The sequence below is a fragment of the Paramisgurnus dabryanus genome, chromosome 11, assembly GCF_030506205.2.
Source record: "Paramisgurnus dabryanus chromosome 11, PD_genome_1.1, whole genome shotgun sequence".
NCBI classification, from domain to species: Eukaryota; Metazoa; Chordata; class Actinopteri; order Cypriniformes; family Cobitidae; genus Paramisgurnus; species Paramisgurnus dabryanus.
Window position 1 is genome coordinate 10322933 of NC_133347.1, and position 22505 is coordinate 10345437.

General features: G+C 39.2%; 1 protein-coding gene across 1 annotated transcript in view; it reads right to left on the reverse strand.

Annotated features, from left to right (window-relative positions):
- Nucleotides 1-8253: 8253 nt before the first annotated feature.
- The window catches only part of skia (v-ski avian sarcoma viral oncogene homolog a), a 63336-nt gene continuing 49084 nt past the window's right edge, over nucleotides 8254-22505 (reverse strand). The window contains exons 3-8 of the mRNA XM_065246666.2: nucleotides 18218-18337; nucleotides 17624-17739; nucleotides 15319-15593; nucleotides 14151-14479; nucleotides 13832-14062; nucleotides 8254-12154 (exon numbers count right to left, since the gene is read on the reverse strand). Of these exons, the coding sequence (XP_065102738.1) occupies nucleotides 11957-12154; nucleotides 13832-14062; nucleotides 14151-14479; nucleotides 15319-15593; nucleotides 17624-17739; nucleotides 18218-18337 (1269 nt within the window). The 3' untranslated portion in view covers nucleotides 8254-11956. The remainder of the gene's footprint in view (nucleotides 12155-13831; nucleotides 14063-14150; nucleotides 14480-15318; nucleotides 15594-17623; nucleotides 17740-18217; nucleotides 18338-22505) is intronic.

The window sequence follows — 22505 nt, forward strand, 5'->3', positions numbered from 1 at the left end:
CCACTGCACTGTCATTTAGTGCAAGGATCAGCTCATTTGCATTTAAAAGGACACACCCAAAACGGCATATTTTCCTCACACCTACAAAGTGGCAATTTTAACATGTTATGATAAATTATCTGTGGGGTATTTTGAGCTAAAACTTCACATATATACTCTGGGGACACCAAAGATGTATTTATTGCATCCAAAATGTTGATGTCTTTCTTTGTTTAGGTGAGAATAATTTTTTTTTGTTTTGTTTTTTTTTTGAGGAAAACATTCCAGGATTTTTCTCAGTTTAATGAACCTTAATGGACCCCAACACGTAACAGTTTTAATGCAGTTTAAAATTGATGTTTCAAAGGACTCTAAGCGATCTCAAACGAGGCATAAGGGTCTTATCTAATGAAACAATTGTCATTTTGTGCAAGGAAAATAAAAAATATGCACTTTTAAACCACAACTTCACGTCTTCCTCCGGTCCTGTGACGCACCAGCGCAACCTCACGTAATACGTCTTCACGTCAAGGGGTCACGGATGAAGTATCGAAACTACGCCTCAGTGTTTACAAATGTGGAGAAAGAGGACCATTCCGACATTGTTGTATGTGGAATGATACTAATTAATGTTTTTGTGTCAGTTTATTGTTTAAAATGGTCCGCAAATGTGCGTTTCATATATGTAACACGTGATCTTTCCACGTCGTTACGCAATTACGTGAGGTTGCGCTGGCTCGTTGTCACACAGCCGGAGAAAGAGGAGAAGTTGTGGTTTAAAAGTGCATGTTTTTTATTTTTCTTGCTAAAAATGACAATCGTTTCGCTAGATAAGACCCTTATGCCTTGTTTGGGATCATTAAAAAAACTGCAATTTTAAACTGTATTAAAACTGTTAAGTGTTGGGGTCCATTAAAGTCCATTAAAATGAGAAAAATCCTGGAAAGTTTTCCTCAAAAAACATTATTTCTTCTCGACTGAACAAAGAAAGACATTAACATTTTGGATGACATGGTGGTGAGTAAATTATCTGGATTTTTTAAAAGAAAATAGACTAATCCTTTAAAAAAGTATTGTGAAATGTCCCCTTTAAATATAATTTGAATCATATGCCACTCAGTCTGGGAAAACCCAGCTAAAGTATTTGTGATTTTCTTTTTTCTACATAAAAAAATCCTACATAATGTAAAGAACATTCTTTAAAAATACAACCTTGATATCATTAATATTGACTGAGTAAAGTCATCTGAATCAATGTGAAATCAAACTTAAATGCTTCTAATCTCATAGTTATATTAAAGAGTAACTAAACCCTAAACCAACTTTTTTTAGTTAATGATCTGTAAGAATGATGCTTTATTAGTGCTGTTCATTGATTTTAGTAACTTTTTTGACATTTGGATATAAAGTGTTTCAATACTGCAATATATGGTGTAAAAACGTCTGAGTGCTGCCCTCTTCAGGTTGAACGGTGGCTACTGCAGTTGAATTTTCCTATTGGATGTTGGGTCCAAAAAATGACTCGTGACGTAAGCAGGTTCAAGCTCACCACGCCCTTGTTACGATCTCACCACACACTTGATACGAGCTTAGTTCGTCCCCTAAATCTCCGTTGGGATCTTCCCACTTTTCATGCATTTTTCAAATATTGCCAGTGGGCGGAGTCAGGCTCTGACCAGGGGTTTAGTTACTCTTTAAGGGACTTCAGTCTGGATTTTACACAAAATGAGTTTTATTTTTGTGATGATCTATTTCTTTAAATAAAGCTTTGTTAATCTCCACATACACAAAAACAGACGTACAGACACACCACCCCCATCTCAGTCCGTCTGACGCCCACCAGGCCCTCCCTGCTGCGTCTTCCTACTGTGAGCTCGGCTCGTGGTTTCTGAAGCCAGTGGGAAGCTCTTTCATCTCCATCTTACCAGCGGGTACTGCAGTGCCAGCCTGGCATAATCGTCCTGGCTCTGACATTTTAGCATCTCTTTTAGCAGGTCTGTTATTTCTCTCCACCTGATGTCTGACTGTCTAGCTCTCCATATCACCCGCTGAGTGAGAGCTGAGCTAGCAGCACGTCAGTGGGGAAAACAATTGAAACCTGCTCACTTTGTTGGGCCACATGTGCTCCAGACATGTTTAAATGTGACATGAATTTTTTTTATTTCACCCTCTACTGCAGTTTTGTCCATCTGTGCGTGCTTTACGCACATTTTGATGTTAGTGAAAGTAAACCTCATTGGCTTTCATCGATCACATGGTTTTATACAAAACTTTATAAAACTTGAAATATAAAGTGCATGACTTGTATGGACTGCTTTTATGAGGCTTATTTGAGACATCTATATTGATATTTGACTATATTGGATTTTCTTTGGACACATTTAGCTCACAAAGCTTAACCCTATAAACAGTAGCTTCTACTTTATTTATTTAACTCTCGGTTAACTGCCCAAAACCATTCTGACCGCTGAAAATTCTCATTTTCATTTCCAGAAATGCCATTTGAAACCAGCTTCCGAAACAGGAATCTCTTTAGGTTGCTATCTTTATCCTGTGAAAGCTGTAAGCCAGCAGTATTGCCGTATCTTTATAACTCTCTCACAGCTAACACGTTCATACATTCACAACCACAGTGGACGTTTCAGGAGTCTTAAACGCAACCCAGCGCGGCCGCACCCTGCACACTGTGGGATGCAATAGGAAAGGGAAATGAATGGTGAGCAATTAACCAACTGTGAGAAAGTTAGTTAGGTTTTCCAAGTAAATGTTTTTTTTTACTTCTGACTTAAATGAATTGAGTGATTTGGCTACTGCAAATAGTGGGAGATTTGAAACATCTGAAACATCATACCAAATGTCCGTAATTTATAAAATGGGATTAAAGGTTTAAGAGGGAGATAAACAATTGAATACCACAAAACTTAGCGTCAATAAAAACCATGGCTATAACTTACAGATGTTTGTGCCATTGTTGTCCCACCAAAAATGATGTCACTTCTTGGAGGAGGTTGTCATGAAGAAACTGGCTTTTGTTAGTGAAGGGGACATTACAAAGGACTGACAGCATAGAGAGTGATATTAAGGACAGAGAAGAAAAACAACTATAACTTGATCACAAATTCTCTTTTATCCAATAAAGTCATGTCTGTGAAATCCAAGCTCATAGTCTATTGGGAACATCAAAGTTTGATTTCAAATTAATATCAATCTTTGACATGGCATTACTCAGTCAATATTAAAGATACATGTATCAAGGGTACATTATATATGATGACTTTATGTAGAAAACAGTAAATCACAAAACATGACTTTGGTCTGGGTACAGATCATCAAAATCTGCATAGGAAGGACCCTTTAAAAACATTTGTTTACTAACTGTCCTGCCTACTGGCAGACCCCTTTCATGTAGATATACGTCTCTCCCTGGGGACCAATCACAGCTTTGTGGTCTCCAGGACCAGCAGATGCTGGAGTGCAGTGGTTATCTCCATCCATGCATGGTGCTTGCTGCTTGTGATGGAACCACCTGGGTTTTTCCCTGACCGATTCCAACCGGCTGAATTATTAAAGAGGGTTGGCAAACAACAGCTATTAAAAAAATCAGTAGAGATCTAGAGATGGCCACGTTTGGAGCTGGTCCACCCAGACCACAGCATGAATGTATAAATCAAAGGGTAGCTTTGGTATTAAACCCATACTTTACACAATACAGTGTTTAATGAACACAGGAGTGATGGATACTTGGCAATGTAATGTCTTTTATATAGAACAGGGCTGATTTACCATATTATACTATACAGTCCAAAGCAACTTGATGCATTTATACATACACTCACCTAAAGGATTATTAGGAACACCTGTTCAAGTTCTCATTAATTCAATTATCTAATCAACCAATCACACGGCAGTTGCTTCAATGCATTAAGGGGTGTGGTCCTGGTCAAGACAATCTCCTGAACTCCAAACTGAATGTCAGAATGGGAAAGAAAGGTGATTTAAGCAATTTTAAGTGTGGCATGGTTGTTGGTGCCAGATGAGTCGGTCTGAGTATTTCACAATCTGCTCAGTTACTGGGATTTTCACGCAGAACCATTTCTAGGGAGAATGACGTGAAAAGGGAAAAACATCCAGTATGCAGCAATCCTGTGGGCGAAAAATGCCTTGTTGATGCTAGAGGTCAGAGGAGAATGAGCCGACTGATTCAAGCTGATAGAAGAGCAACTTTAACCACTTGTTACAACCAAGGTATGCAGCAAAGCATTTGTGAAGCCACAACATGCACAACCTTGAGGCGGATGGGCTACAACAGCAGAAGACCCCACCGGGTACCACTCATCTCCACTACAAATAGGAAAAAGAGGCTACAACTGCACGAGCTCACCAAAATTGGGCAGTTGAAGACTGGAAAAATGTTGCCTGGTCTGATGAGTCTCGATTTTTTGTTGAGACATTCAGATGGTAGAGTCAGAATTTGGCGTAAACAGAATGAGAACATGGATCCATCATGCCTTGTTAGCACTGTGCAGGCTGCTGGTGGTGGTGTAATGGTGTGGGGGATGTTTTCTTGGCACACTTTAGACCCCTTAGTGCCAGTTGGGCATCGTTTAAATGCCATTGCCTACCTGAGCATTGTTTCTGACCATGTCCATCCCTTTATGACCACCATGTATCCATCCTCTGATGGCTACTTCCAGCAGGATAATGCACCATGTCACAAAGCTCGAATCATTTCAAATTGGTTTCTTGAACATGACAATGAGTTCACTGTACTAAAAAGGCCCCCACAGTCGCCAGATTTCAACCCAATGGAGCATCTTTGGGATGTGGTGGAATGAAGGTTCGTGCCCTGGATGTGCATCCCACAAATCTCCATCAACTGCAAGATGCTATCCTACCAATATGGGCCAACATTTCTAAAGAATGCTTTCAGCACCTTGTTGAATCAATGCCACGTAGAATTAAGGCAGTTCTGAAGGTGAAAGGGAGTCAAACACAGTATTAGTTTGGTGTTCCTAATAATCCTTTAGGTGAGTGTATATTGTATGACAGTATGCATTTCCTAGGAATCAAATTTGTGACTTTAGCCTTGCTAACACCATGCTCATGTTAAACCATCCATTAACTGCGATTAGATTGCTTTACCGTAAATAAAACGGATGTTATCTGATCTCATTTGATCAGATAGGAGATATATTCAAGGTATAATAATTCACCCAAACATCCAAGTTCAGTTTTTATATACTGTACTTACATTAATGTTGTTCCAAACACATCTGACTTTCTTTTGTGTAACACAAGATAAATTATGAAGAATGTTGACAAATGCATTTTCCACACCGTGAATGTGAATGGCAACTGAGGCGATCCGTCACCAACATGATATTTTGCCTAACATCTCCTTTTGTGTTTTAATAAAGGTCACATGGGTTTGCAACAATAAAAAGGTGAGTATATAATGACAGATTTTTATTTGTGCGGGGGTGAACTATTCATTTAACAGTTAAATAGTTGTTTATGCATGTGTTGGTTGGGTGTCCTCTGGCACAGTAGCATTTGGAGCAAGAGTTGAAACCAATGATCTAGCTTCATGTATATAGTCATTCCCCTGGGGGATTTACAAAACTACATTTTCCATGTGCTTAGTCCTTTCCATAATTCAGTTTGTCAACCCAGACGTCCAGTCAGACTCAGGGTCAACTGGAATCGACGGATGCTGGTCCCTTGAGGTTCACTGATTCAATAATGGCATCACAGTTCAATGGCACGTTATAAAAACACTGTACTCCTCCCAGCTGTTCTATAACACCATTTGTCATTGCAACAAGAAACATCTGTCTAGTCCAAACAGCATGCTATTTGACTCCTCTTATCATAAATAAAAAGCCCAGGGGTCTGATTAAAATTGAACACGAATTGAAATTGGAAATTTAAGTTTAACCTAATGAAATACTACAGCTGAAGCTGAATTTGTATTTGTTTAACTAACTCATCAGAATTGCATAATACAAGTTTGGTATTTACACACTTCCTTCCCACCTTTACCGGATGTTCTGGGAGTCTCCGGCACACTGATAGCGGCTCCCTGATGCCTGCAAATGATGTAACATATTCCAGAAATCAATTATATGAGAATGTGCGAGTTACAGAGGTCAGGTTAAAATAATGCATTACAAGCAGTGGCGCATGCTCATCACAACATGTTTTTAGCCCACCATGTGTGTGGTTCGTCATTTCAAAATATGTGTTTGTTGCGTCAATTGAACCTATGTGCATCACGTGTTATGTCAAAATAAGTGCCTGCTGCAGACGCGTCTAAAGGGTTTATAATAAAATTGCAGCTTGTGTTTGCCAGATACTCGCATAATCTCATGCGTAATCAGAGTTTACTGTTAAGGGAGTGTCTTGCGAGTATTTTGTGAACGTGAGCGTCTCTTTTATCATAAACGGTTTTGACGCGTGTGCAGCAGGCACTTATTTTGACATGACACATGATGCACATGGTTCACATGATGCAACAAACACATATTTTGAAAACACGAGCAACATACATGACACTTCGAACACATGTTTTGGATTCGCGCCCCTTGGAAAACTGAACACTGATTACAAATGTTGGGTTATTTTCAATAGGGACGTTAGGGTGTAATTTATAGATGCTGTGTATAGATTTTTGCGACATCTAGCAGTGAGATTGCGATTTGCAACCAACGGCTAAGTCCACCACTTCTCTGTCCCTTTTGAAACATATAGAGAAGCTACGGTATCCACCAAAGGACAACATGTCATCGTCTGAATCCATATAGTGATGAAACACACTCTGTAGAGCAGTTTGTCCATTTAGGGCTACTGTAGAAACATGACACCGCTAAATGGCGACCTCCATGTAAGGGGACCGGCGTTGTATGTAGATAGAAATGGCTCATTTTAAGGTAATAAAACATAACATTTTATTATGTCAGGTGTTAATGCAACATGATATCAAGGAAAGTAGTGTTATAGTCACGCAAAATTTTGGTTAATTTATTCGTGTCCATGGCACGAAAATCAGCATTTTTGTGCCTTGAGCACGAATGTCTTTTTTTCATGACACTTGCACAAATTTCTATAAATAGTTTTTCGTGTCCGTGGCACAACTTTCTTTTTCGTGTCATTGTATGTACTGTTTTCTCTTTTTTTATTTTTAAATCATTGTCATTTGGGGTTTGTGTTAGGATGTACTTTTTGTATTGGGTTCTACATGTTTTTCTTCCGCTTTTAAAACTATTCTCACCTGGAGTTGGGGTTAGAGTTGGGGTTTGGGTTAAAATGTCTACAAATGTAACAGAAAGTGATTCTAACCCCAAGCGACAATGGTAAGAAAATAGGAAAAAACTATGAGAAAACAATACTTAAAATAAAACGAAAAGAAAGTCGTACCACGGATATGAGAAACTATTTATAGAAATTTGTGCGAGTGTCATGAAAAGACATTCGTCCTCAAGGCACAAATAAATGCTGAATTTCGTGCCATGGACACAAATAAATTAATCACATTTTGCGTGATTATAACACAACTTTCCGTGAGATCAGTCTGCTTAATACACCTCTAAAATATAGTTAAATATAGTTATTGCAATATATTATATTGCAATTGGTTTAATAGACCCTCCTAAAATTTACGCACTGGACCTTTAACCTAAACTCTAAAAATTGAGTTATTTATTATAATTTTTTATAATTTTATATAAATACCGGACAGAACACACCTCTGGATTAAAATTCACTCAATGCTGGGTTGTTTTAACACAACTGCTGGGTTGTTATAACCCATGGTTGCATAACAACATCCAAAATTGGGTCATTCCAGCATTTGATAATTTTTAACCCTGCATGTGTTCTGTCCAATATTTAACCAACAAGGGTTAAAAATAACCTAGCCATTTTTAGAGTGTATGCTGGGTTGCATCAAGCCAAAATGATGGGTTGTTGGGTCAAATATAAAAAATGTTGGGTTAATTTAACCAAAGGTCTGGGTCTGTCCCTTTTTGACCCAACACTGCATTAAAAATAAAACAAAATTGGTTCTGGAAACCTCATGATCTCAGTTTAAATGTTTGATCCGAGTTTATTAATTTACCTCTTATGCAAAGATCTTTTCCTAGTACAGAGTGTCTCAAAAGGATTGAAAGAGAGAAAAACTTAAACCATCGAATGCTCACAAGCATTTTTTATTATTTGCTTATCATTTTTTTGTCTGTTCCACCAAAAATGAAATGACGCACAAAACACACGACATCTGGACAAACAACTTTATTTTTGATTATGGGTCTATACACTGTACATCCTGACACTGCAGTATATAAGCCAAACTACTTTCAACTCTAATCTCATAGAGCTGTCTATCTTACATTATAGTCCTTGTAAAGAGGGAGGGAAAGTCTAAGAGGGAGAAATTGGCCAGATCAAACTGTATAAGCGGCATCAGTAGAAGAAAGCATACATTAATCTCTTACATAAAAATAATTTCAAGAGTTGCAAAGTTTATAGCATATTGTAATAGCAGCAGTGAAGGGCTAAGAAGATATATATCGGGATGGAAAAAAGAATAGATTGTTAAAACAAGAATGCAGATGTTTGATTCAACCAGAATTGGTGTATTTGATATTTAGTTGAACGTAAAAAATTAAAAAAGAAAGTTTTTTACCAATATGATTCTATGATGATATTATCATTCTTTGTAAAAAAAAAAGGCAGAATAAAGTACTGAATATGTTTGCATTGGGAATACAACTTTCAAATAATTGTTTTATAAACATTTCTATCTTTTTGTTTTTAAAAACACAACGTAAAATATAACAACTTTTAGGTAAGGGATTTCTTATTCTGAAGAAAGAAAAAGAAACACAATATACATTTATGATAAAATTTTTATAAAACAAAAGAAACCAGCTATATACATTGGTGACTTTGTACTTTACTACTATCAAACTGGCTAATCCTGCTCATTTATTAGTGATGTTATGTTGTTATTGCTGTATTTGTTAGCAAAAATGGCTTGTTTTATTTTAGAAAAAATCCACATTTTTGTATAATGTCGGGAGCGAAGGAGCCGTGAACAATGTCTCCCTTTTCATAAAAAACTGCACAAAGTAAACAACACCAATTTGTGTGTAAAAACAACTACAAAACAACCTCATCTGAAATAATTTTTACTCGTTTTTTTCTTTTTTTGGTCTGTAAAAATGCACAGCTTCTTGCTACTATTGTTTAAGATGCTGGGCTTTCCCTAGACCCCCGTTTAATATCTTTGCCGAAATGATAACCATATCATTTCAACGCCTCTTTTTATATCTATAGCAAAAGTAACCTTCTCTTAAATATATTTTGTTAATTCTTTAAAAACAGAGAAGTGTTTATTTATTGACGTACATTAAAAGCTATCTTAGTATAAGATTTGAATTCTTCTTTACCAGTGGCAATTGGAGCATTAAATTCTGCTATGCATTATTCACTTATTTCTTTTCGAAGAAAACATCAAAGGAATACTGACAAACTGGCATTAAAACCTATCAAATAAGCTGCGGCTTGCCCTTAAGCAATGATAGTCAAGTTCATTCTGGCAAAACGGGGTGAGCCAAATGGCGCCAAACATTCCCCCTCGCATGAGAGTGCAAACGGGCCGGCCTGTTTTTGCAACCTGACCACTGTCCGAAGCGGGTCAGCATGGAAACAGGCTCGTGTAATAATTGTTCCTCCTCTGGAACCCCAAGGACCCAAAAACAGGCACTTGAGGGTGTCCAGCATTGCATATGCACATATGGTTTGTATTTAGCCCAAGTGTAATGCATTTAAAACGTGTATGTTTGCATTAAGAGCTCTTATAGTAAAATTTATTGTTATAAGTGGGCTTTGTTTCATTTGTATTAAAAACAAGATTAAAATATCTTTATATTGCATAACACAATTTAAAAAAAATTACATATAGAGTTTTAATGCCCAATAATGAATATATGAATGGCAGACTTGATCTTTTTCTTTAAATTCCATGCATATGAAAGAAATTACATAAGCTTGCTATTGAAAGAAGGAACATAAGACAAGCAATAAAATATTCACATAATCTGAAAAACCATCTGTTATAACAACAAGAACAACGAAATGAAAGAGCCAAAACGTTACATACATTCTGATTGCATTGTACCCAATGTATATAAATCACGTATAAAATATATGTCTATCTCAGCTAAGTGTGTGAGCGCTTAAACATTTATTAAACCATCTAAACTTCGTTCATTCATCCATTCTCGTCTTGTTTGTACAGAGTAATACGCTCACAGCACAACATTTTTTAGCCGAGAGAAGCACCTGCATTGTTTTTAGACTCCCTTTACTGATGCGTGTCTGACGCCCGTTCGTTCTGAACGGTTTTAAATTTGATTCTGAACCGTTCAAAACACATAGGAATCCAGATCAGTAACAATAACACTTTAGCAACGATTATACTCGTATATGGATAACTATGATAAATGTTGAGTCGAATTGAGCGGACAGTTCTGTCCACGTATCCACGTTTCAGCAAGCAAGCAGGTAGAACCTTTATTCTTAAAAATTTTGCGGTTTTATTTACAATTCTTTGTCTTAAACACGATTACATTGCATTTCTTAAAACTGCATACAATTAACAAAAAGGTTTATTTCAATTGTATACCTAGGAATACTAAACTCTCTTTAGAGATAAATGCGTGGGAGAGTGTGGGAGCGTAATGCGTTCAGACAGTATTTTTGTAACGACAAAGTGCGATTCATTATTGTAAAGTAAAAAACAAAGCGAAAAGAAAAACATTTTCATATTTACATATTATAACTTACTTAAAAAGAACAATTTTGTGTGGTTCTTGATAAAATTGACACCTCCAGCCCGAGAAGCCAAATCATTTTTTGCGTTTTGATTTTCTTCCTAAAATGGCCGCCCACGACGGTGAGCTGGGCCAAATCTCTGCACCTCTGCCCACAGAGAAGCGCTGTACTGTATGCGTGTGCCACAAAACCTCCACACAGACACCAAATCCATTACCAAGTGCACATTCCTGCGATCCACCTCGGACAAACATTTTGTTTGGGTGTTGTAATGCACATGGCGTATCCGTGCGGTCGTGTTTGCACACACTACAGCTCGAGGAAGAGAATTTGTTTAACATTAAATGAAAGTGCTTGATTGATCGGAACACTACAAATATCTCTCCCCCTTCGAAAAAGCCGAACTTCAAGCTCTCCACAGCCCTTCAGCGCTCTCCTGCCCAGTATCTCCCTAACAATGCGAAGCGTCTGTCTGTGTATGTGTCGAATTATTTGTCTCCATGTCTAACAATGGCTTCTTTAAACCAGCATGACATAAAAGAGATTCATTTCTTTTTATATGAACATGACAAAAGAGGGATTAATTTGAGGCTCTGATAGCTTGCAGAAGTTTTTGTTTTGTCTCATACACACTCACTAAGAAGTCTCTGAAATAGCTTATTACAAAGTGAATTTCATCGTACTTCCCCCAAGGCAAGTGAGGAAATGAACGGAATCGGGAGTCTTTTTCTCTCTGACATCGACATCGGGGCAGACGGCATGCTATAAAGATTCGCTGTGTGTAAAATTTCTCATAGTCATCATCAATTTCTCATAGAAAAGTCTTCATTTGAAAACATATTCAGTTTCAGGCACCGTTAGCTTTTGTGCTATTGGCTTTATCCTCTCTCCAAATCGACGTTTCGCATTTTGTTTTCCTTCTCATTTGTGGATGGAGGCTTGATGCAGTGCTCACTATTTTGTGTCTCAAGTCTGAATTCCCTCAACAAAAGTTCCAGCTCCGATTTGCGTCAATTTTGCACAGGCTGGGAGCAGGTGGGGCGGGGCGTCGCCCGCTTGCTAGTTGACGTGATTGGGCGGCAGGTGCTGTCAATCAGGGCGGTGTTGATGTGGATTGGGTGGAGTCAAGAGACAGAGAGGATTAGTTGTTGGAGTCTTTGCCGTCTGGAGATGGTGCTTCTGTGCCGTTCTTGCTGGGGCTTTTAGACCAGAGCTGTTCTTGCAGCTCCTTGACCACTCGCTCCAGGTGTTCCCGCGCATCCCGCTCCTGCATCAGGTCGGCTCTGAGCTGCTCACGGTCTGCCTCTGCGTGCTGCAGCTTTACCTGCAGGTCCTCTATCTGAAAACGCAGCATATAAACATGACATTAACAAGATGGCCAAGTATAAATGAGCTTTTATTGCTTACACCTTATTACATTCTTGTAGTCTAGTGGAGCATTGCAAAGAAATACACACATACGTATGCCATCCCTGCACCTTAAAGGGACATTCCACTTTTTTAAATATGCTCATTTTCCAGCACCCCTAGGGTTAAACATTTGATTCTTACAGTTTTGGAATCCATTCAGCTGATCTCTGGCTCTGGCGCTAGCACTTTTAGCACAGCTTAGCATAGCCCATTGAATCTGATTAGACCATTAGCATCGCGCTAAAAATAACCAAAGAGTTTCTATACTTTGCCTTTTTAAAAGTTGACTCTTCTGTAGTTACATCGTGTACTAAGACCAACGGAAAATTAAAAGTTGTGATTTTCTAGGCAGATATGGCAAGGAACTATACTCTCAAACTGGCGTAATAATCAAGGACTTTGCTGATGTAACATGGCTGCAGGAAGCGCAATGATATTACGCAGTGCCCGGATAAATAGTCCCCTGCTATTGAAAGTAACCAAGGGGACTATTTTCAGGCAGTGCATAATATTACGCCTCCTGCAGCCATGTTACGGCAGCAAAGTCTTTGATTATTACGTCAGAATAAGAGTAGCCTATAGTAGCCTAGAAAATCGCAACTTCAAATTTTCCTTCAGTCTTGATGATGTAACTACAGAAGAGTCAAGTTTTAAATAGGAAAAACATCGAAACTCATTGGTTTTGTTTTTAGCGTGATGCTAATGGTCTAATCAGATTCAATGGATTGTGCTAAGCTATGCTAAAAGTGCTAGCGCCAGACCCGGAGATCAGCTGAATGGATTCCAAAACCATAAGAATCAAATGTTTAACTCTAGGGGAGCTGGAAAATAAGCATATGTTCAAAAAAAGTGGAGTGTCCCTTTAAATTGATTTGGATTAAAGCATATGGCAAATGCATAAACGTAAATGTTTAACATAAATCTTATATTTGCTCGGATTTTTTAAAATGAAATATATTATCTATACTACATTTTTGAAGTTATAGTCGCTGAAATACCTCACGTTTCAGTTTAGTATGTAGCAATGTACTTTTCCACACTTGTGACTGTAGTGAATCTTTTACATAACAATCAGTCTGTAGTTCAGGAAGCTACAGTTTCATAGTAGCTTCCTCAACAGTGATGCACACACAGACACTGCCAGACAAACATCACAGTGCCGTCTCTCTCGTCTTGTTTAGTCTGAAGCACACGTCCCTGAAAGGAAGTAACCCAATTTCCTTCTGAGAAATGAAACGTATCTCACATCAGACTTGCAGTGACACACCCAGTCTGAGAGTTCGGCTCAATGTGTAAGGGTGGGGTGTCATGTTGCATGCGTCTCAGCGAAAGCGCTTTAGATTACTCTCAATTTGTCAAATGCTTACATATCCGAAGCCACAGTCTGTACATTATTAGTCACTCTTGATAAACCGTTAGTTAAGTGTTTTGTTTGGTTCATGGATTTTGTAAGATAATTTTGCAACAAATTTTGCAACAAACCCTTTTGTATTTTTTTGATCAGTTTGTTTGTTCTCTGGTAATCAAACCTACGACTTGTGCAACTAACGCAATTACCATACACAACTGAGAATTCAACCTACAATGTAAATGTGCCTGAACTAACCTGTGCAGAGTATTTGGCTCGCAGGCGTCCGGCCTCACAGCCTTTGTCACACACTCGTAGCTGTCTGGCCTGCTCCAGCTCTCTCTTTAGCCGTATACGAGACTCGTTTGCCTCCCTCATCTTCCTCTCGCTTTCAGCGCGCAGGCGCTCGATTTCCTTTCGCAGGTTCCTTTTGGCCTCGGTCGCCTCTCGGAGCTTCTCCTTTTTGGCGACACGCAAAAACTCCAACTCCTGTGGGGAGGTGATAAAAGAAATTTGATGATCACCCTGTTTACACTTGGGTTATCTGAAAAAACAACAACATAATGTTTGAATTTACCTGTTGGAGACTTCTTTTGGCCTGTAGGGCGGATCCTAATTTCTCTTCCTGTTTGACCCTCATCTTCACAATCTCATGCAGAAACTTTTCCTTTGACTCTTTCGAGTCCAGGCCGTTGTCCAGCGCCTGCCTCAGCGTCTCGAGCTCTGATTCCAGGTTGGTCATGCCGTGTACCTCCGCTGCGCATACCAGGGGACCCTCGGGGACAACGGTGGCCGGTGTCACAACCGCAGGCACAGTGGCTCCGGGGCCGGAAGGAGAGCTCAGGTCTTTAGCAGAGCTCGAGGATGTAAAGGATGGAGATGAGAGGGATGAAAGTGATGATGTGACTAAAAAAGATAAAAAGGAGGAGAGAATGTGTAAGTGGTGAAGGTTCGAATAGAGGGCCGGACCACATTAGCCTCATTGGTTTGTAGCTCAGCAGCAGTAGGATCACGGCTTTCTTTGAAGCACCTGTAAAGCGCGCTTTAAAATGAGCCGTAACAAATTAGTAATGACAAAAGTGTCATTGATTTCCTGCCGCATTCACACGAGAGCTTTAAGGATTCTAATCCATGGCTTTCCAGAGCACTCAAGGTTGACTGATAATGAACTGTGTGCAAAATGAAGTGCGAATTAAATCTTAATGTATTTTAATCAGATGCATAATCATATGTTTCAGTTCCTCCTTTAACATGCACTTAAAAAACATGAAAATATATGCAATTACTGAATAGTCTGGGTTTAACTATTTAACGACAGCATCAAAATTTTTCTTGTTGAAAGAAACATGTTTTCTTGTTTTGAAAGCAAATGTGCGGTTCATATGTTTGGTACAGTGTATATAAATGTTTCAATACAAATGAGCCGTAAAGCTATCTAAATCGTACTTTAAACAAGAGCTGTTTCTAGGCAAATGAACTTCCGGTTATGGAGTACTGATCTCATATCCTCATATCCTCTCATATCCTTGTGCATAGCATGTAATTGAGATTGTTGGCTTTACATGACCATGACAGGAGTTGAGTTAGTAAGTGATTTTGTCACTTTCGTGTAGTTTCAACACCTACATTCATGTCTCATGGATTTGTATTTGTCTAACATTATGCCAATATTAAGTAGATCCTGTAACTCCATCTTGTTTTGTATGCAGAACATTTGGGAAAGTGATGAAAGTTACTATACTCACATTCTTCACGGCTCTCTACTTCCACCTCCACGTCGGACTCTCGCTCCTCCTGAGGTGGCAGGGGTTTGATGGCAGTGGCCGAGGGGCAGGGCTGCGAGCTGGGGTGGGTTTCGCCCGTCAGTCTCCTCTTTCTCCCGCGGCTGGCGCTTTCACATTCTGCAGCGTGAGGGTGTGAGGTGCTGGGGGTGGAGGGAGATGCCTGCCCCCCTTTTTGAAGGGGGGTCAGAGCTACGTTGGGTGCCACAGCGCTCTCCAGACTCTTGTAGTTGTAGAAGCTGAGGGAGGCAAAGGGAGCAGACCAAGATATGTGATTATGACCATTATTTGTGGTAGTTCACAAATGATTCATACACTGTAAAAATGCTGGGTTGTTTCACAGCATGGCTAGGTAAATTATGGACATTTTCTGGGTTCATTTAAACCAACGGTTGGGTTTGTACGTATTTTACACAATCCAACAATTTGTTGTGGAGCAGTGATTTTAAAAGAACAGTTCACCTATACGTCAGTCCTTCCAGAAAAACGCAGAGTGTTTTGTGATTGTTGCAGGCAAAAATCCTTGATCACGCGGCACGTTTTCTTATAAAAATGCGATGAAATGTGTGGGATATTTATGCAATTTTATGCAGTGAAATTGCGGGAACTTGCCAAAAATTGCGGGAACTTGCAAAAACTGTTTGCAGCTTTTCATTGATGTTTATGTCGCGTAATTACGTCACTTCCTAACATTCCCATGACAACAGTGGACATGGCTGCACATGTGTGAAGTAAATGCAACTTTTTCCAATTTTTGCTAAGACATTTATGACTTTTTGCTACGAAAATGCGGGAATTATGAAATCATGCAAGCCTGCATATTTTGCGAGCAGAAACATGCAATTTATGCGTCGAAAGTGCAGCGTATTTAAAAAATGCGGCCCTTGCATAAATATGCGGACTTTGGCTGATTATGCATTGAATCATGCGATCGCATAATCACGTTTTTCTGGAGGGACTGAAAAGTAATTTTCTCATCTTCCAGATTTCGTTCTGTCGCTCACACTAAGCTATTATATTTGAATGTATATCAGTCCTTCCAGAAAAACGCAGATATTTTTTGTGATTGTTGCGGGCAAAAATCATTGATCGTGCGTTACGTTTTCTTAAAAAATGCGATGGAATATGCAGGATATTTATGCAATTTTGTGCTGTAAAATTGCGGGAACTTGCAAAAACTGTTTGCAGCTTTTCATTGATGTTCATGTTGTGTAATTACGTCACTTCCTAACATTCCCATGACAACAGTGGACATAGCTGCGCATGTGTGAAGTAAATGCAATTTTTTCAGATTTTTCCTAAGACATTTATGACTTTTTGCTATGAAAATGCGAGAATTATGAAATCATGCAAGCCTGCATATTTTGCGAGCAGAAACATGCAATTTATGCGGCGAAAGTGCAGCGTATTTGAAAAAATGCGGCCCTCGCATAAATATGCAGACTTTGGCTGATTATGCATTGAATCGTGCCATCGCATAATCGCGTTTTTCTGGAGGGACTGAAAAGTAATTTTCTCATCTTCATCTTCCACATTTCTTTCTGTAGCTCACACAAAATATACATAATATTGTAATGTATATGCACTTTTATGTTGGTTTTTATTGTTATTTTAAAGCTCGACAGCCACAGTCTCCATGTTCACTGTATAAACAGGACATTCTGTAAAAAACTAATTGTTGCCAATAAAAAGGTCGTACAGGTTGAATAACCTAAATTTCATTTTTAGGTAACTATGCTTTTAAAGCACCACAAAAGAACAGTTTTTGGCCTTCTGTGTTACTGTGCTTGTGTAATGGCGTTACCTAACACCCCTCATCTTAAAGAGTACGAGTAAATGAGAATAATCCAAACCAAATGGCAGGTTGACAGGAAAAAGCATCTCTTTAGTTTTGCCCGCAAACGAAGGGTGGGGAGAACAACGACTGTTTCGAGCGGTTTCACAGAAACCACCGATCGGGACCTTGATGAGGTGATTCACTCAAACCCTCTCCAGTTATGAGGGCATAGTTAAAACCACATACATCTAAGCAAACAACAGCCAATAAGCTTGCATCATTCTGTGCTAAAGATTTAAACCGTATGCAGAATCCCTTAACCACAACCAAGCATGACTAACAAACTGGTTTTATGCACACATTTACATTCACATCTAGATGAACATATACACACCCTTTTTTCATGCTCACCCTATTCCTATATTTATATATGCCACATTTTACAGTCATATAAAAGAAAAATGTTGGAGTAAAACGATTATAATTGCTTACCTGTCACGTAACATGTTTGCAGTTCTGCCAATTCCCTCCTTGTCACTAACGGAGATATTCGGGGACCATGGCCTGAATGCTGAGGGTCTCTGCCTGGGCTGAATGCAATTGAGCCCCTGCAGCACACAAGAGAGATTGTGGTTAATAGATATATTTAAGAAATGATACAGTATATATACAAACAGTGAACTGAAGGACACATAAATAATAAAAAAATAATAATAATTTAAAAGGATTTAAAAGAGATAAATTCAATGCAAGCTTGAATAATGACCGATCATCATGCGGTACGCTGAGGTCGCTGTGTCTTAGGAAGCTGAGCTAGACTATTTCCAGGCGCTTTTCATTTTTAGGAAAATTGATTTTTCTGAAGAACACCATCAGTTATTTTGGGTCGAGATCTCGTTTCGCAAGAACCTGATTCTTTGTGGCGAGAAAGAAGTTGCCTGGCTCCAAAAATCCTTATCGAAAAGGCCAAATGCCAACTTGGCAAACAGGCTCATGCATTATTAATAAATATATATTAATATATAATCATATGAACTCTGTGCGCTCTAATCACTCGTATCCTTCGAGAAAAGTAAACTTTGTAACCTTATTGGCCGACGCAGAGAGGGATCGTAGCCAATCGGGTTGCTTGTCTTTGTCTCCTGAGGGCGACTGTGCTGGTAAGTCATCATGTTTGGACTTCTTGGCAGGAATGGGATCAGACGCCTAGAGAGATGAAAGTGAAAGAGAGAAAAAGATGAGTATTGCCCAGATCTAATAAAAAACCCACATGAACTCATAAGCATTCTGATTTGTTACATCTCATGTTTTTCTAGTCATACTGCAGCGTCGGCTCTATAGCCCTACGGATCTCGGTATATAGTACAGTACAGTAATAGCAGGATCGATGAAAGCAGTCGGACAGATCAAATGAGTGTCGAGCCAGAGGGCGTCTATCACCTCAGACAGAACCGTGAACAACATGGAGACAGGTGCAATGCAAAGGTATCTGACTACAAACGTTGGAGACTAAAACCGTGAAGGTTAAATTTAGCCTACTGAGTGCTTACTGAGTACACGAGGCAGTCTCTTTAACAGTCCAAGTCGGATACAGGGCTTTGGGAATTGGTACACACTATGACACAAGTACAGTGTATCGTGTATTCATGCCTAAAAGAAAGTAAAACACACTGTTTGACTGTGCAATGCTTGCTTGCATTTGCTTTACGTCGCCATGTCAGCATCCAGACATAACGTTATGGGTAACAAAAAAAAAACATATATGGATATTCTGCATGAGAAGACGAAATATACTGTTGACCATTTCATTTCAACCAAAAAACAAACTGAGAAGCACAATCAAATAAATTACAGCCTGTTTCCACCGCAGTCACCCAGTCTGGTGCCCTAACTGGCCCAGCAGGGGTAAGTTGCTTCCAACTGGGTTGCATGGTGTCTAGCAAAGTTAGCCAATCGTCAGATGAGAACGCTGAATTGGTCCATGCAACAACTAGAGACACAAAATCTGTCTAGCGCAGAGATTTTATACGTTGTTGAAGAAATGCAGCTGAGAAAACAATTACTTTCGGGTCTCGGAGTGAAAAGAACAGGCTGTGCGTGGAATCGGCCCAGCGATTTTTGCATACATGGACGATTGCATCACGTATGACCTCATTCGGTCTGTTTGGGTGTGGTGAACTTCCAGCAAGAGCGTGATTATCTGATCCCAAATGCAGGCACTCGCCACGTGCCTGTGTTTGTTTATGGATCAGGCTCTCGACTTAATGGCGCCCTAATCTGGACTTGAGGCGATGGGGGGTTCAGCATACAAGTGCATCAAAAGTTTTCGAAAGGAAAGCGTAAGATCCATTTGAAGGGTGTGGAAAGAGCCAGATCAGTTTGTGGGGGAATGCACTGAATTGGTTTTCCGATTACAGCCTGAAATTTTCATTAGTCCGACTCATGCCTATATAAGAGCATCTTGGAGCAAAACATAAAAATCCTGAATGAAATGATCAGATGTATAGCTTCAATGCCAAATGCAATAAATTCTTTCTTCTGTAATGTTGCATTAATTCTAGGCGTCCTTAAAAAAGACCAAAACATCTGTGAACAATGGACAGTCAGATAACAGTAACATAGTTAGACTAAATGAGAGATCTGAATATTTTTTAATCGTATTCAACTTCCTTTTCAACTTAATGCTGTATATCAGTCCCTCTGTCTGTCAGTCTCACGAATTGACAGTCGTTGCTTCCTTTATTTTTGTGTCTGATGGGGAGCAAATGTAGATAAAGTGTTTTAAAGTCAAAAATAAAGAAATACACTTGGACCTTATGTGCATGATTCATAGTTTTGTAATTTTTCATGCTGTAATCTTAACTTATCCGCTGATGTCATGTAAACTGTGCAGGCTATTGGAAACGAGCTGCAATAAGGTGACTTCAAGCGCCCCACCCAAAGTTTTCATTCTTGCATAAAAAATGTGTCTACACATACCCGCCGCCTGTGCAGCGAGCACAAGTGTGTTAGTACGGGACAAAAATGATGCTACAGTCATCCAAAGCTCTCTAAGACAAGCAGACAGGAAATCACACCTCTCAATAAAAAACAGTACCAGGCTGCATGCGAGAGACATACTTAGATATGAGCTCAGCTTTTAAAAATGCACAAATATACAATCTCTCTTTTTTTGTCTTCCTGAGGAATCTCACACCTATCTCTCATCATGCTATCTTTGGCATGGTTGGACAGTGCGGCCTGACTAAAAATGTGTGACCCACACACACACACACACACATGCAACAGAAAAAGGAGTAACTTTACACAGGACAGACAAGTTTCTGCAAAGCTGTTTGGAACTGCAGGTGTCTAAGGAAGGGCGGGGGCGAACTGTTGGCACACACACAGACACACAAGTTGCCTTGCATGTTGGTGTGAGAATAGAGGAAAGGTTCATGTGCGGTTTCGTTAATACGCTCTAGGGTTTTCGTCGCATGCTGAAGGGACAACAAAGGAATCGTGTTTCAAAGGGCTGAACACCCACACGAACGTTTACTTCTTGCCACATTACACACAATTAACCTACTAAACAAGTGTTGCAAAATCACTTTCCCCGTGTCTCCGTCCTCTTAATGCCGCCCCCCGTCTAGTCCTGTGTTTCCCATGGCACGGATTGCAGGATTTCCCTCCTAAACAAGCAATCACGTCCTAAATCGCAAACGCGATAACTGACAGAAACTTCCTGTTGTGACGCTGGCAATGTAAACATTGTCCTTAGGACTCTAGGGATATTACAGACGTTCATAAAGCAATAAGCTGAGCGTGACAATGATTTTACTGGGTACTAAAGGGTGTTCTTGCAAAACAAGCAGCAATAATATGATTAAGCAGCGGTTTGTTTAAAGACATTATTGTTTATATTTAAAGGGGACATTTCATAAGACTTTTTTAAGGTGTCATAAATCTTTGGTGTCTCCAGAGTAAGTATGTAAAGTTCAAAACACCATATAGATAATTTATTATGACATGTTAAAATTGCCACTTTGTAGGTGTGAACAATGTGCCGTTTTGGGTTTTTTTTTGTTTAAATGCAAATGAGCTGATATCTGCAAATCTAAAATTAAGGGGCGGTATTATCCCTTTCTGACATCACATGGGGAGACAACTTTTGAATTAATTAATTTTTCACGTTTACAGAAAACTTAGTTACGGAGTTGATCTTTTTTGCGTGAACACTAAAAAATTATATTTATTAATAATAATAATAATAACAATAATAACATTTATTATTATTATTTATTATTTTTTATTGGAATGAACAAAATTGTTAATAGTTTTGTTAAGTCTGTTTACAGATAAAACACTATTTTTTATTTATTTTTTTTATACAATTTAGATGTTTATATTCAAAAAAGTTAATGCCTAAAACATATTCATATCTAATTTTTGCAAACACGCACCTTTGGCGATTCAGTTCTCCAACGACATACATTAAGTACATTGTGTACTAACCTGTACCCATAGTGTAAAAGCGAAAAGGCAAGTGCAAACCAGTTTTTTACTTGTGTGAGCGTCAAAGAGTGTTAGAGATACTCCACCCACTCTCTGACCTGAACATGGCCTCCCCTTGAGCTGAGCTACAGGCCTCAGCCGGAAGGGAGGAACTTCCTGTAAAACTAGCAGAGCGCTTGCTCTCTCTCACTCCCTGTGTCTCTTGCTATCTTCAAATGGGCTATCATATTTCTCACCAGGCAGTGACCACAAAAACCCTCAGTCTACCAGGGTACGTGTGAGTTTCCAAACTACAGGTGTCAGACTGCAACACGACCCACAATGTCACAATCGACATCGGTTCGGATTGATTTTTGCTGATCGATGCCAATGCTTACCTTCAAAAACGTTGCCGCTCCTAGGCGTGAATGTTCTTTGCACTTTGAAGTATGTACCACATAGGACTGTGCAAAAATGATGACTTGCAAATCCAATATGGTGGTTCAATGGTGCTAAGCGTCAACAATTCAAGTCTTTTTGTGAAGGAAACATTTGGATTGGTGAAAAAAAGTGTTGTCCGCAGAGAAATCCAGAGTGGAATTTTGGGAGGTGAGGTGTAAAGTGAAACTGTGAAATGAATGGATCTCTCTCTCTCTCATGTGTCGAGTGGTGAGACATGCACTCTGGGCGAGTACCCAGCTCATTATGAATGTAGTGTCTGTACACCACCCTGCTAGACAAAACACCTCCCATACTATGCCAACATAGACGAACACACATGTGCAGATGTTTAAGACATTTTTCTCACTTTCCCAGACTATCAGATGTTCAGCCTATCACGTTGTGACTCTTACGACTAGATTGTGTGAAATTACGCTTGTTTACTGTACCTGCAGTTTCT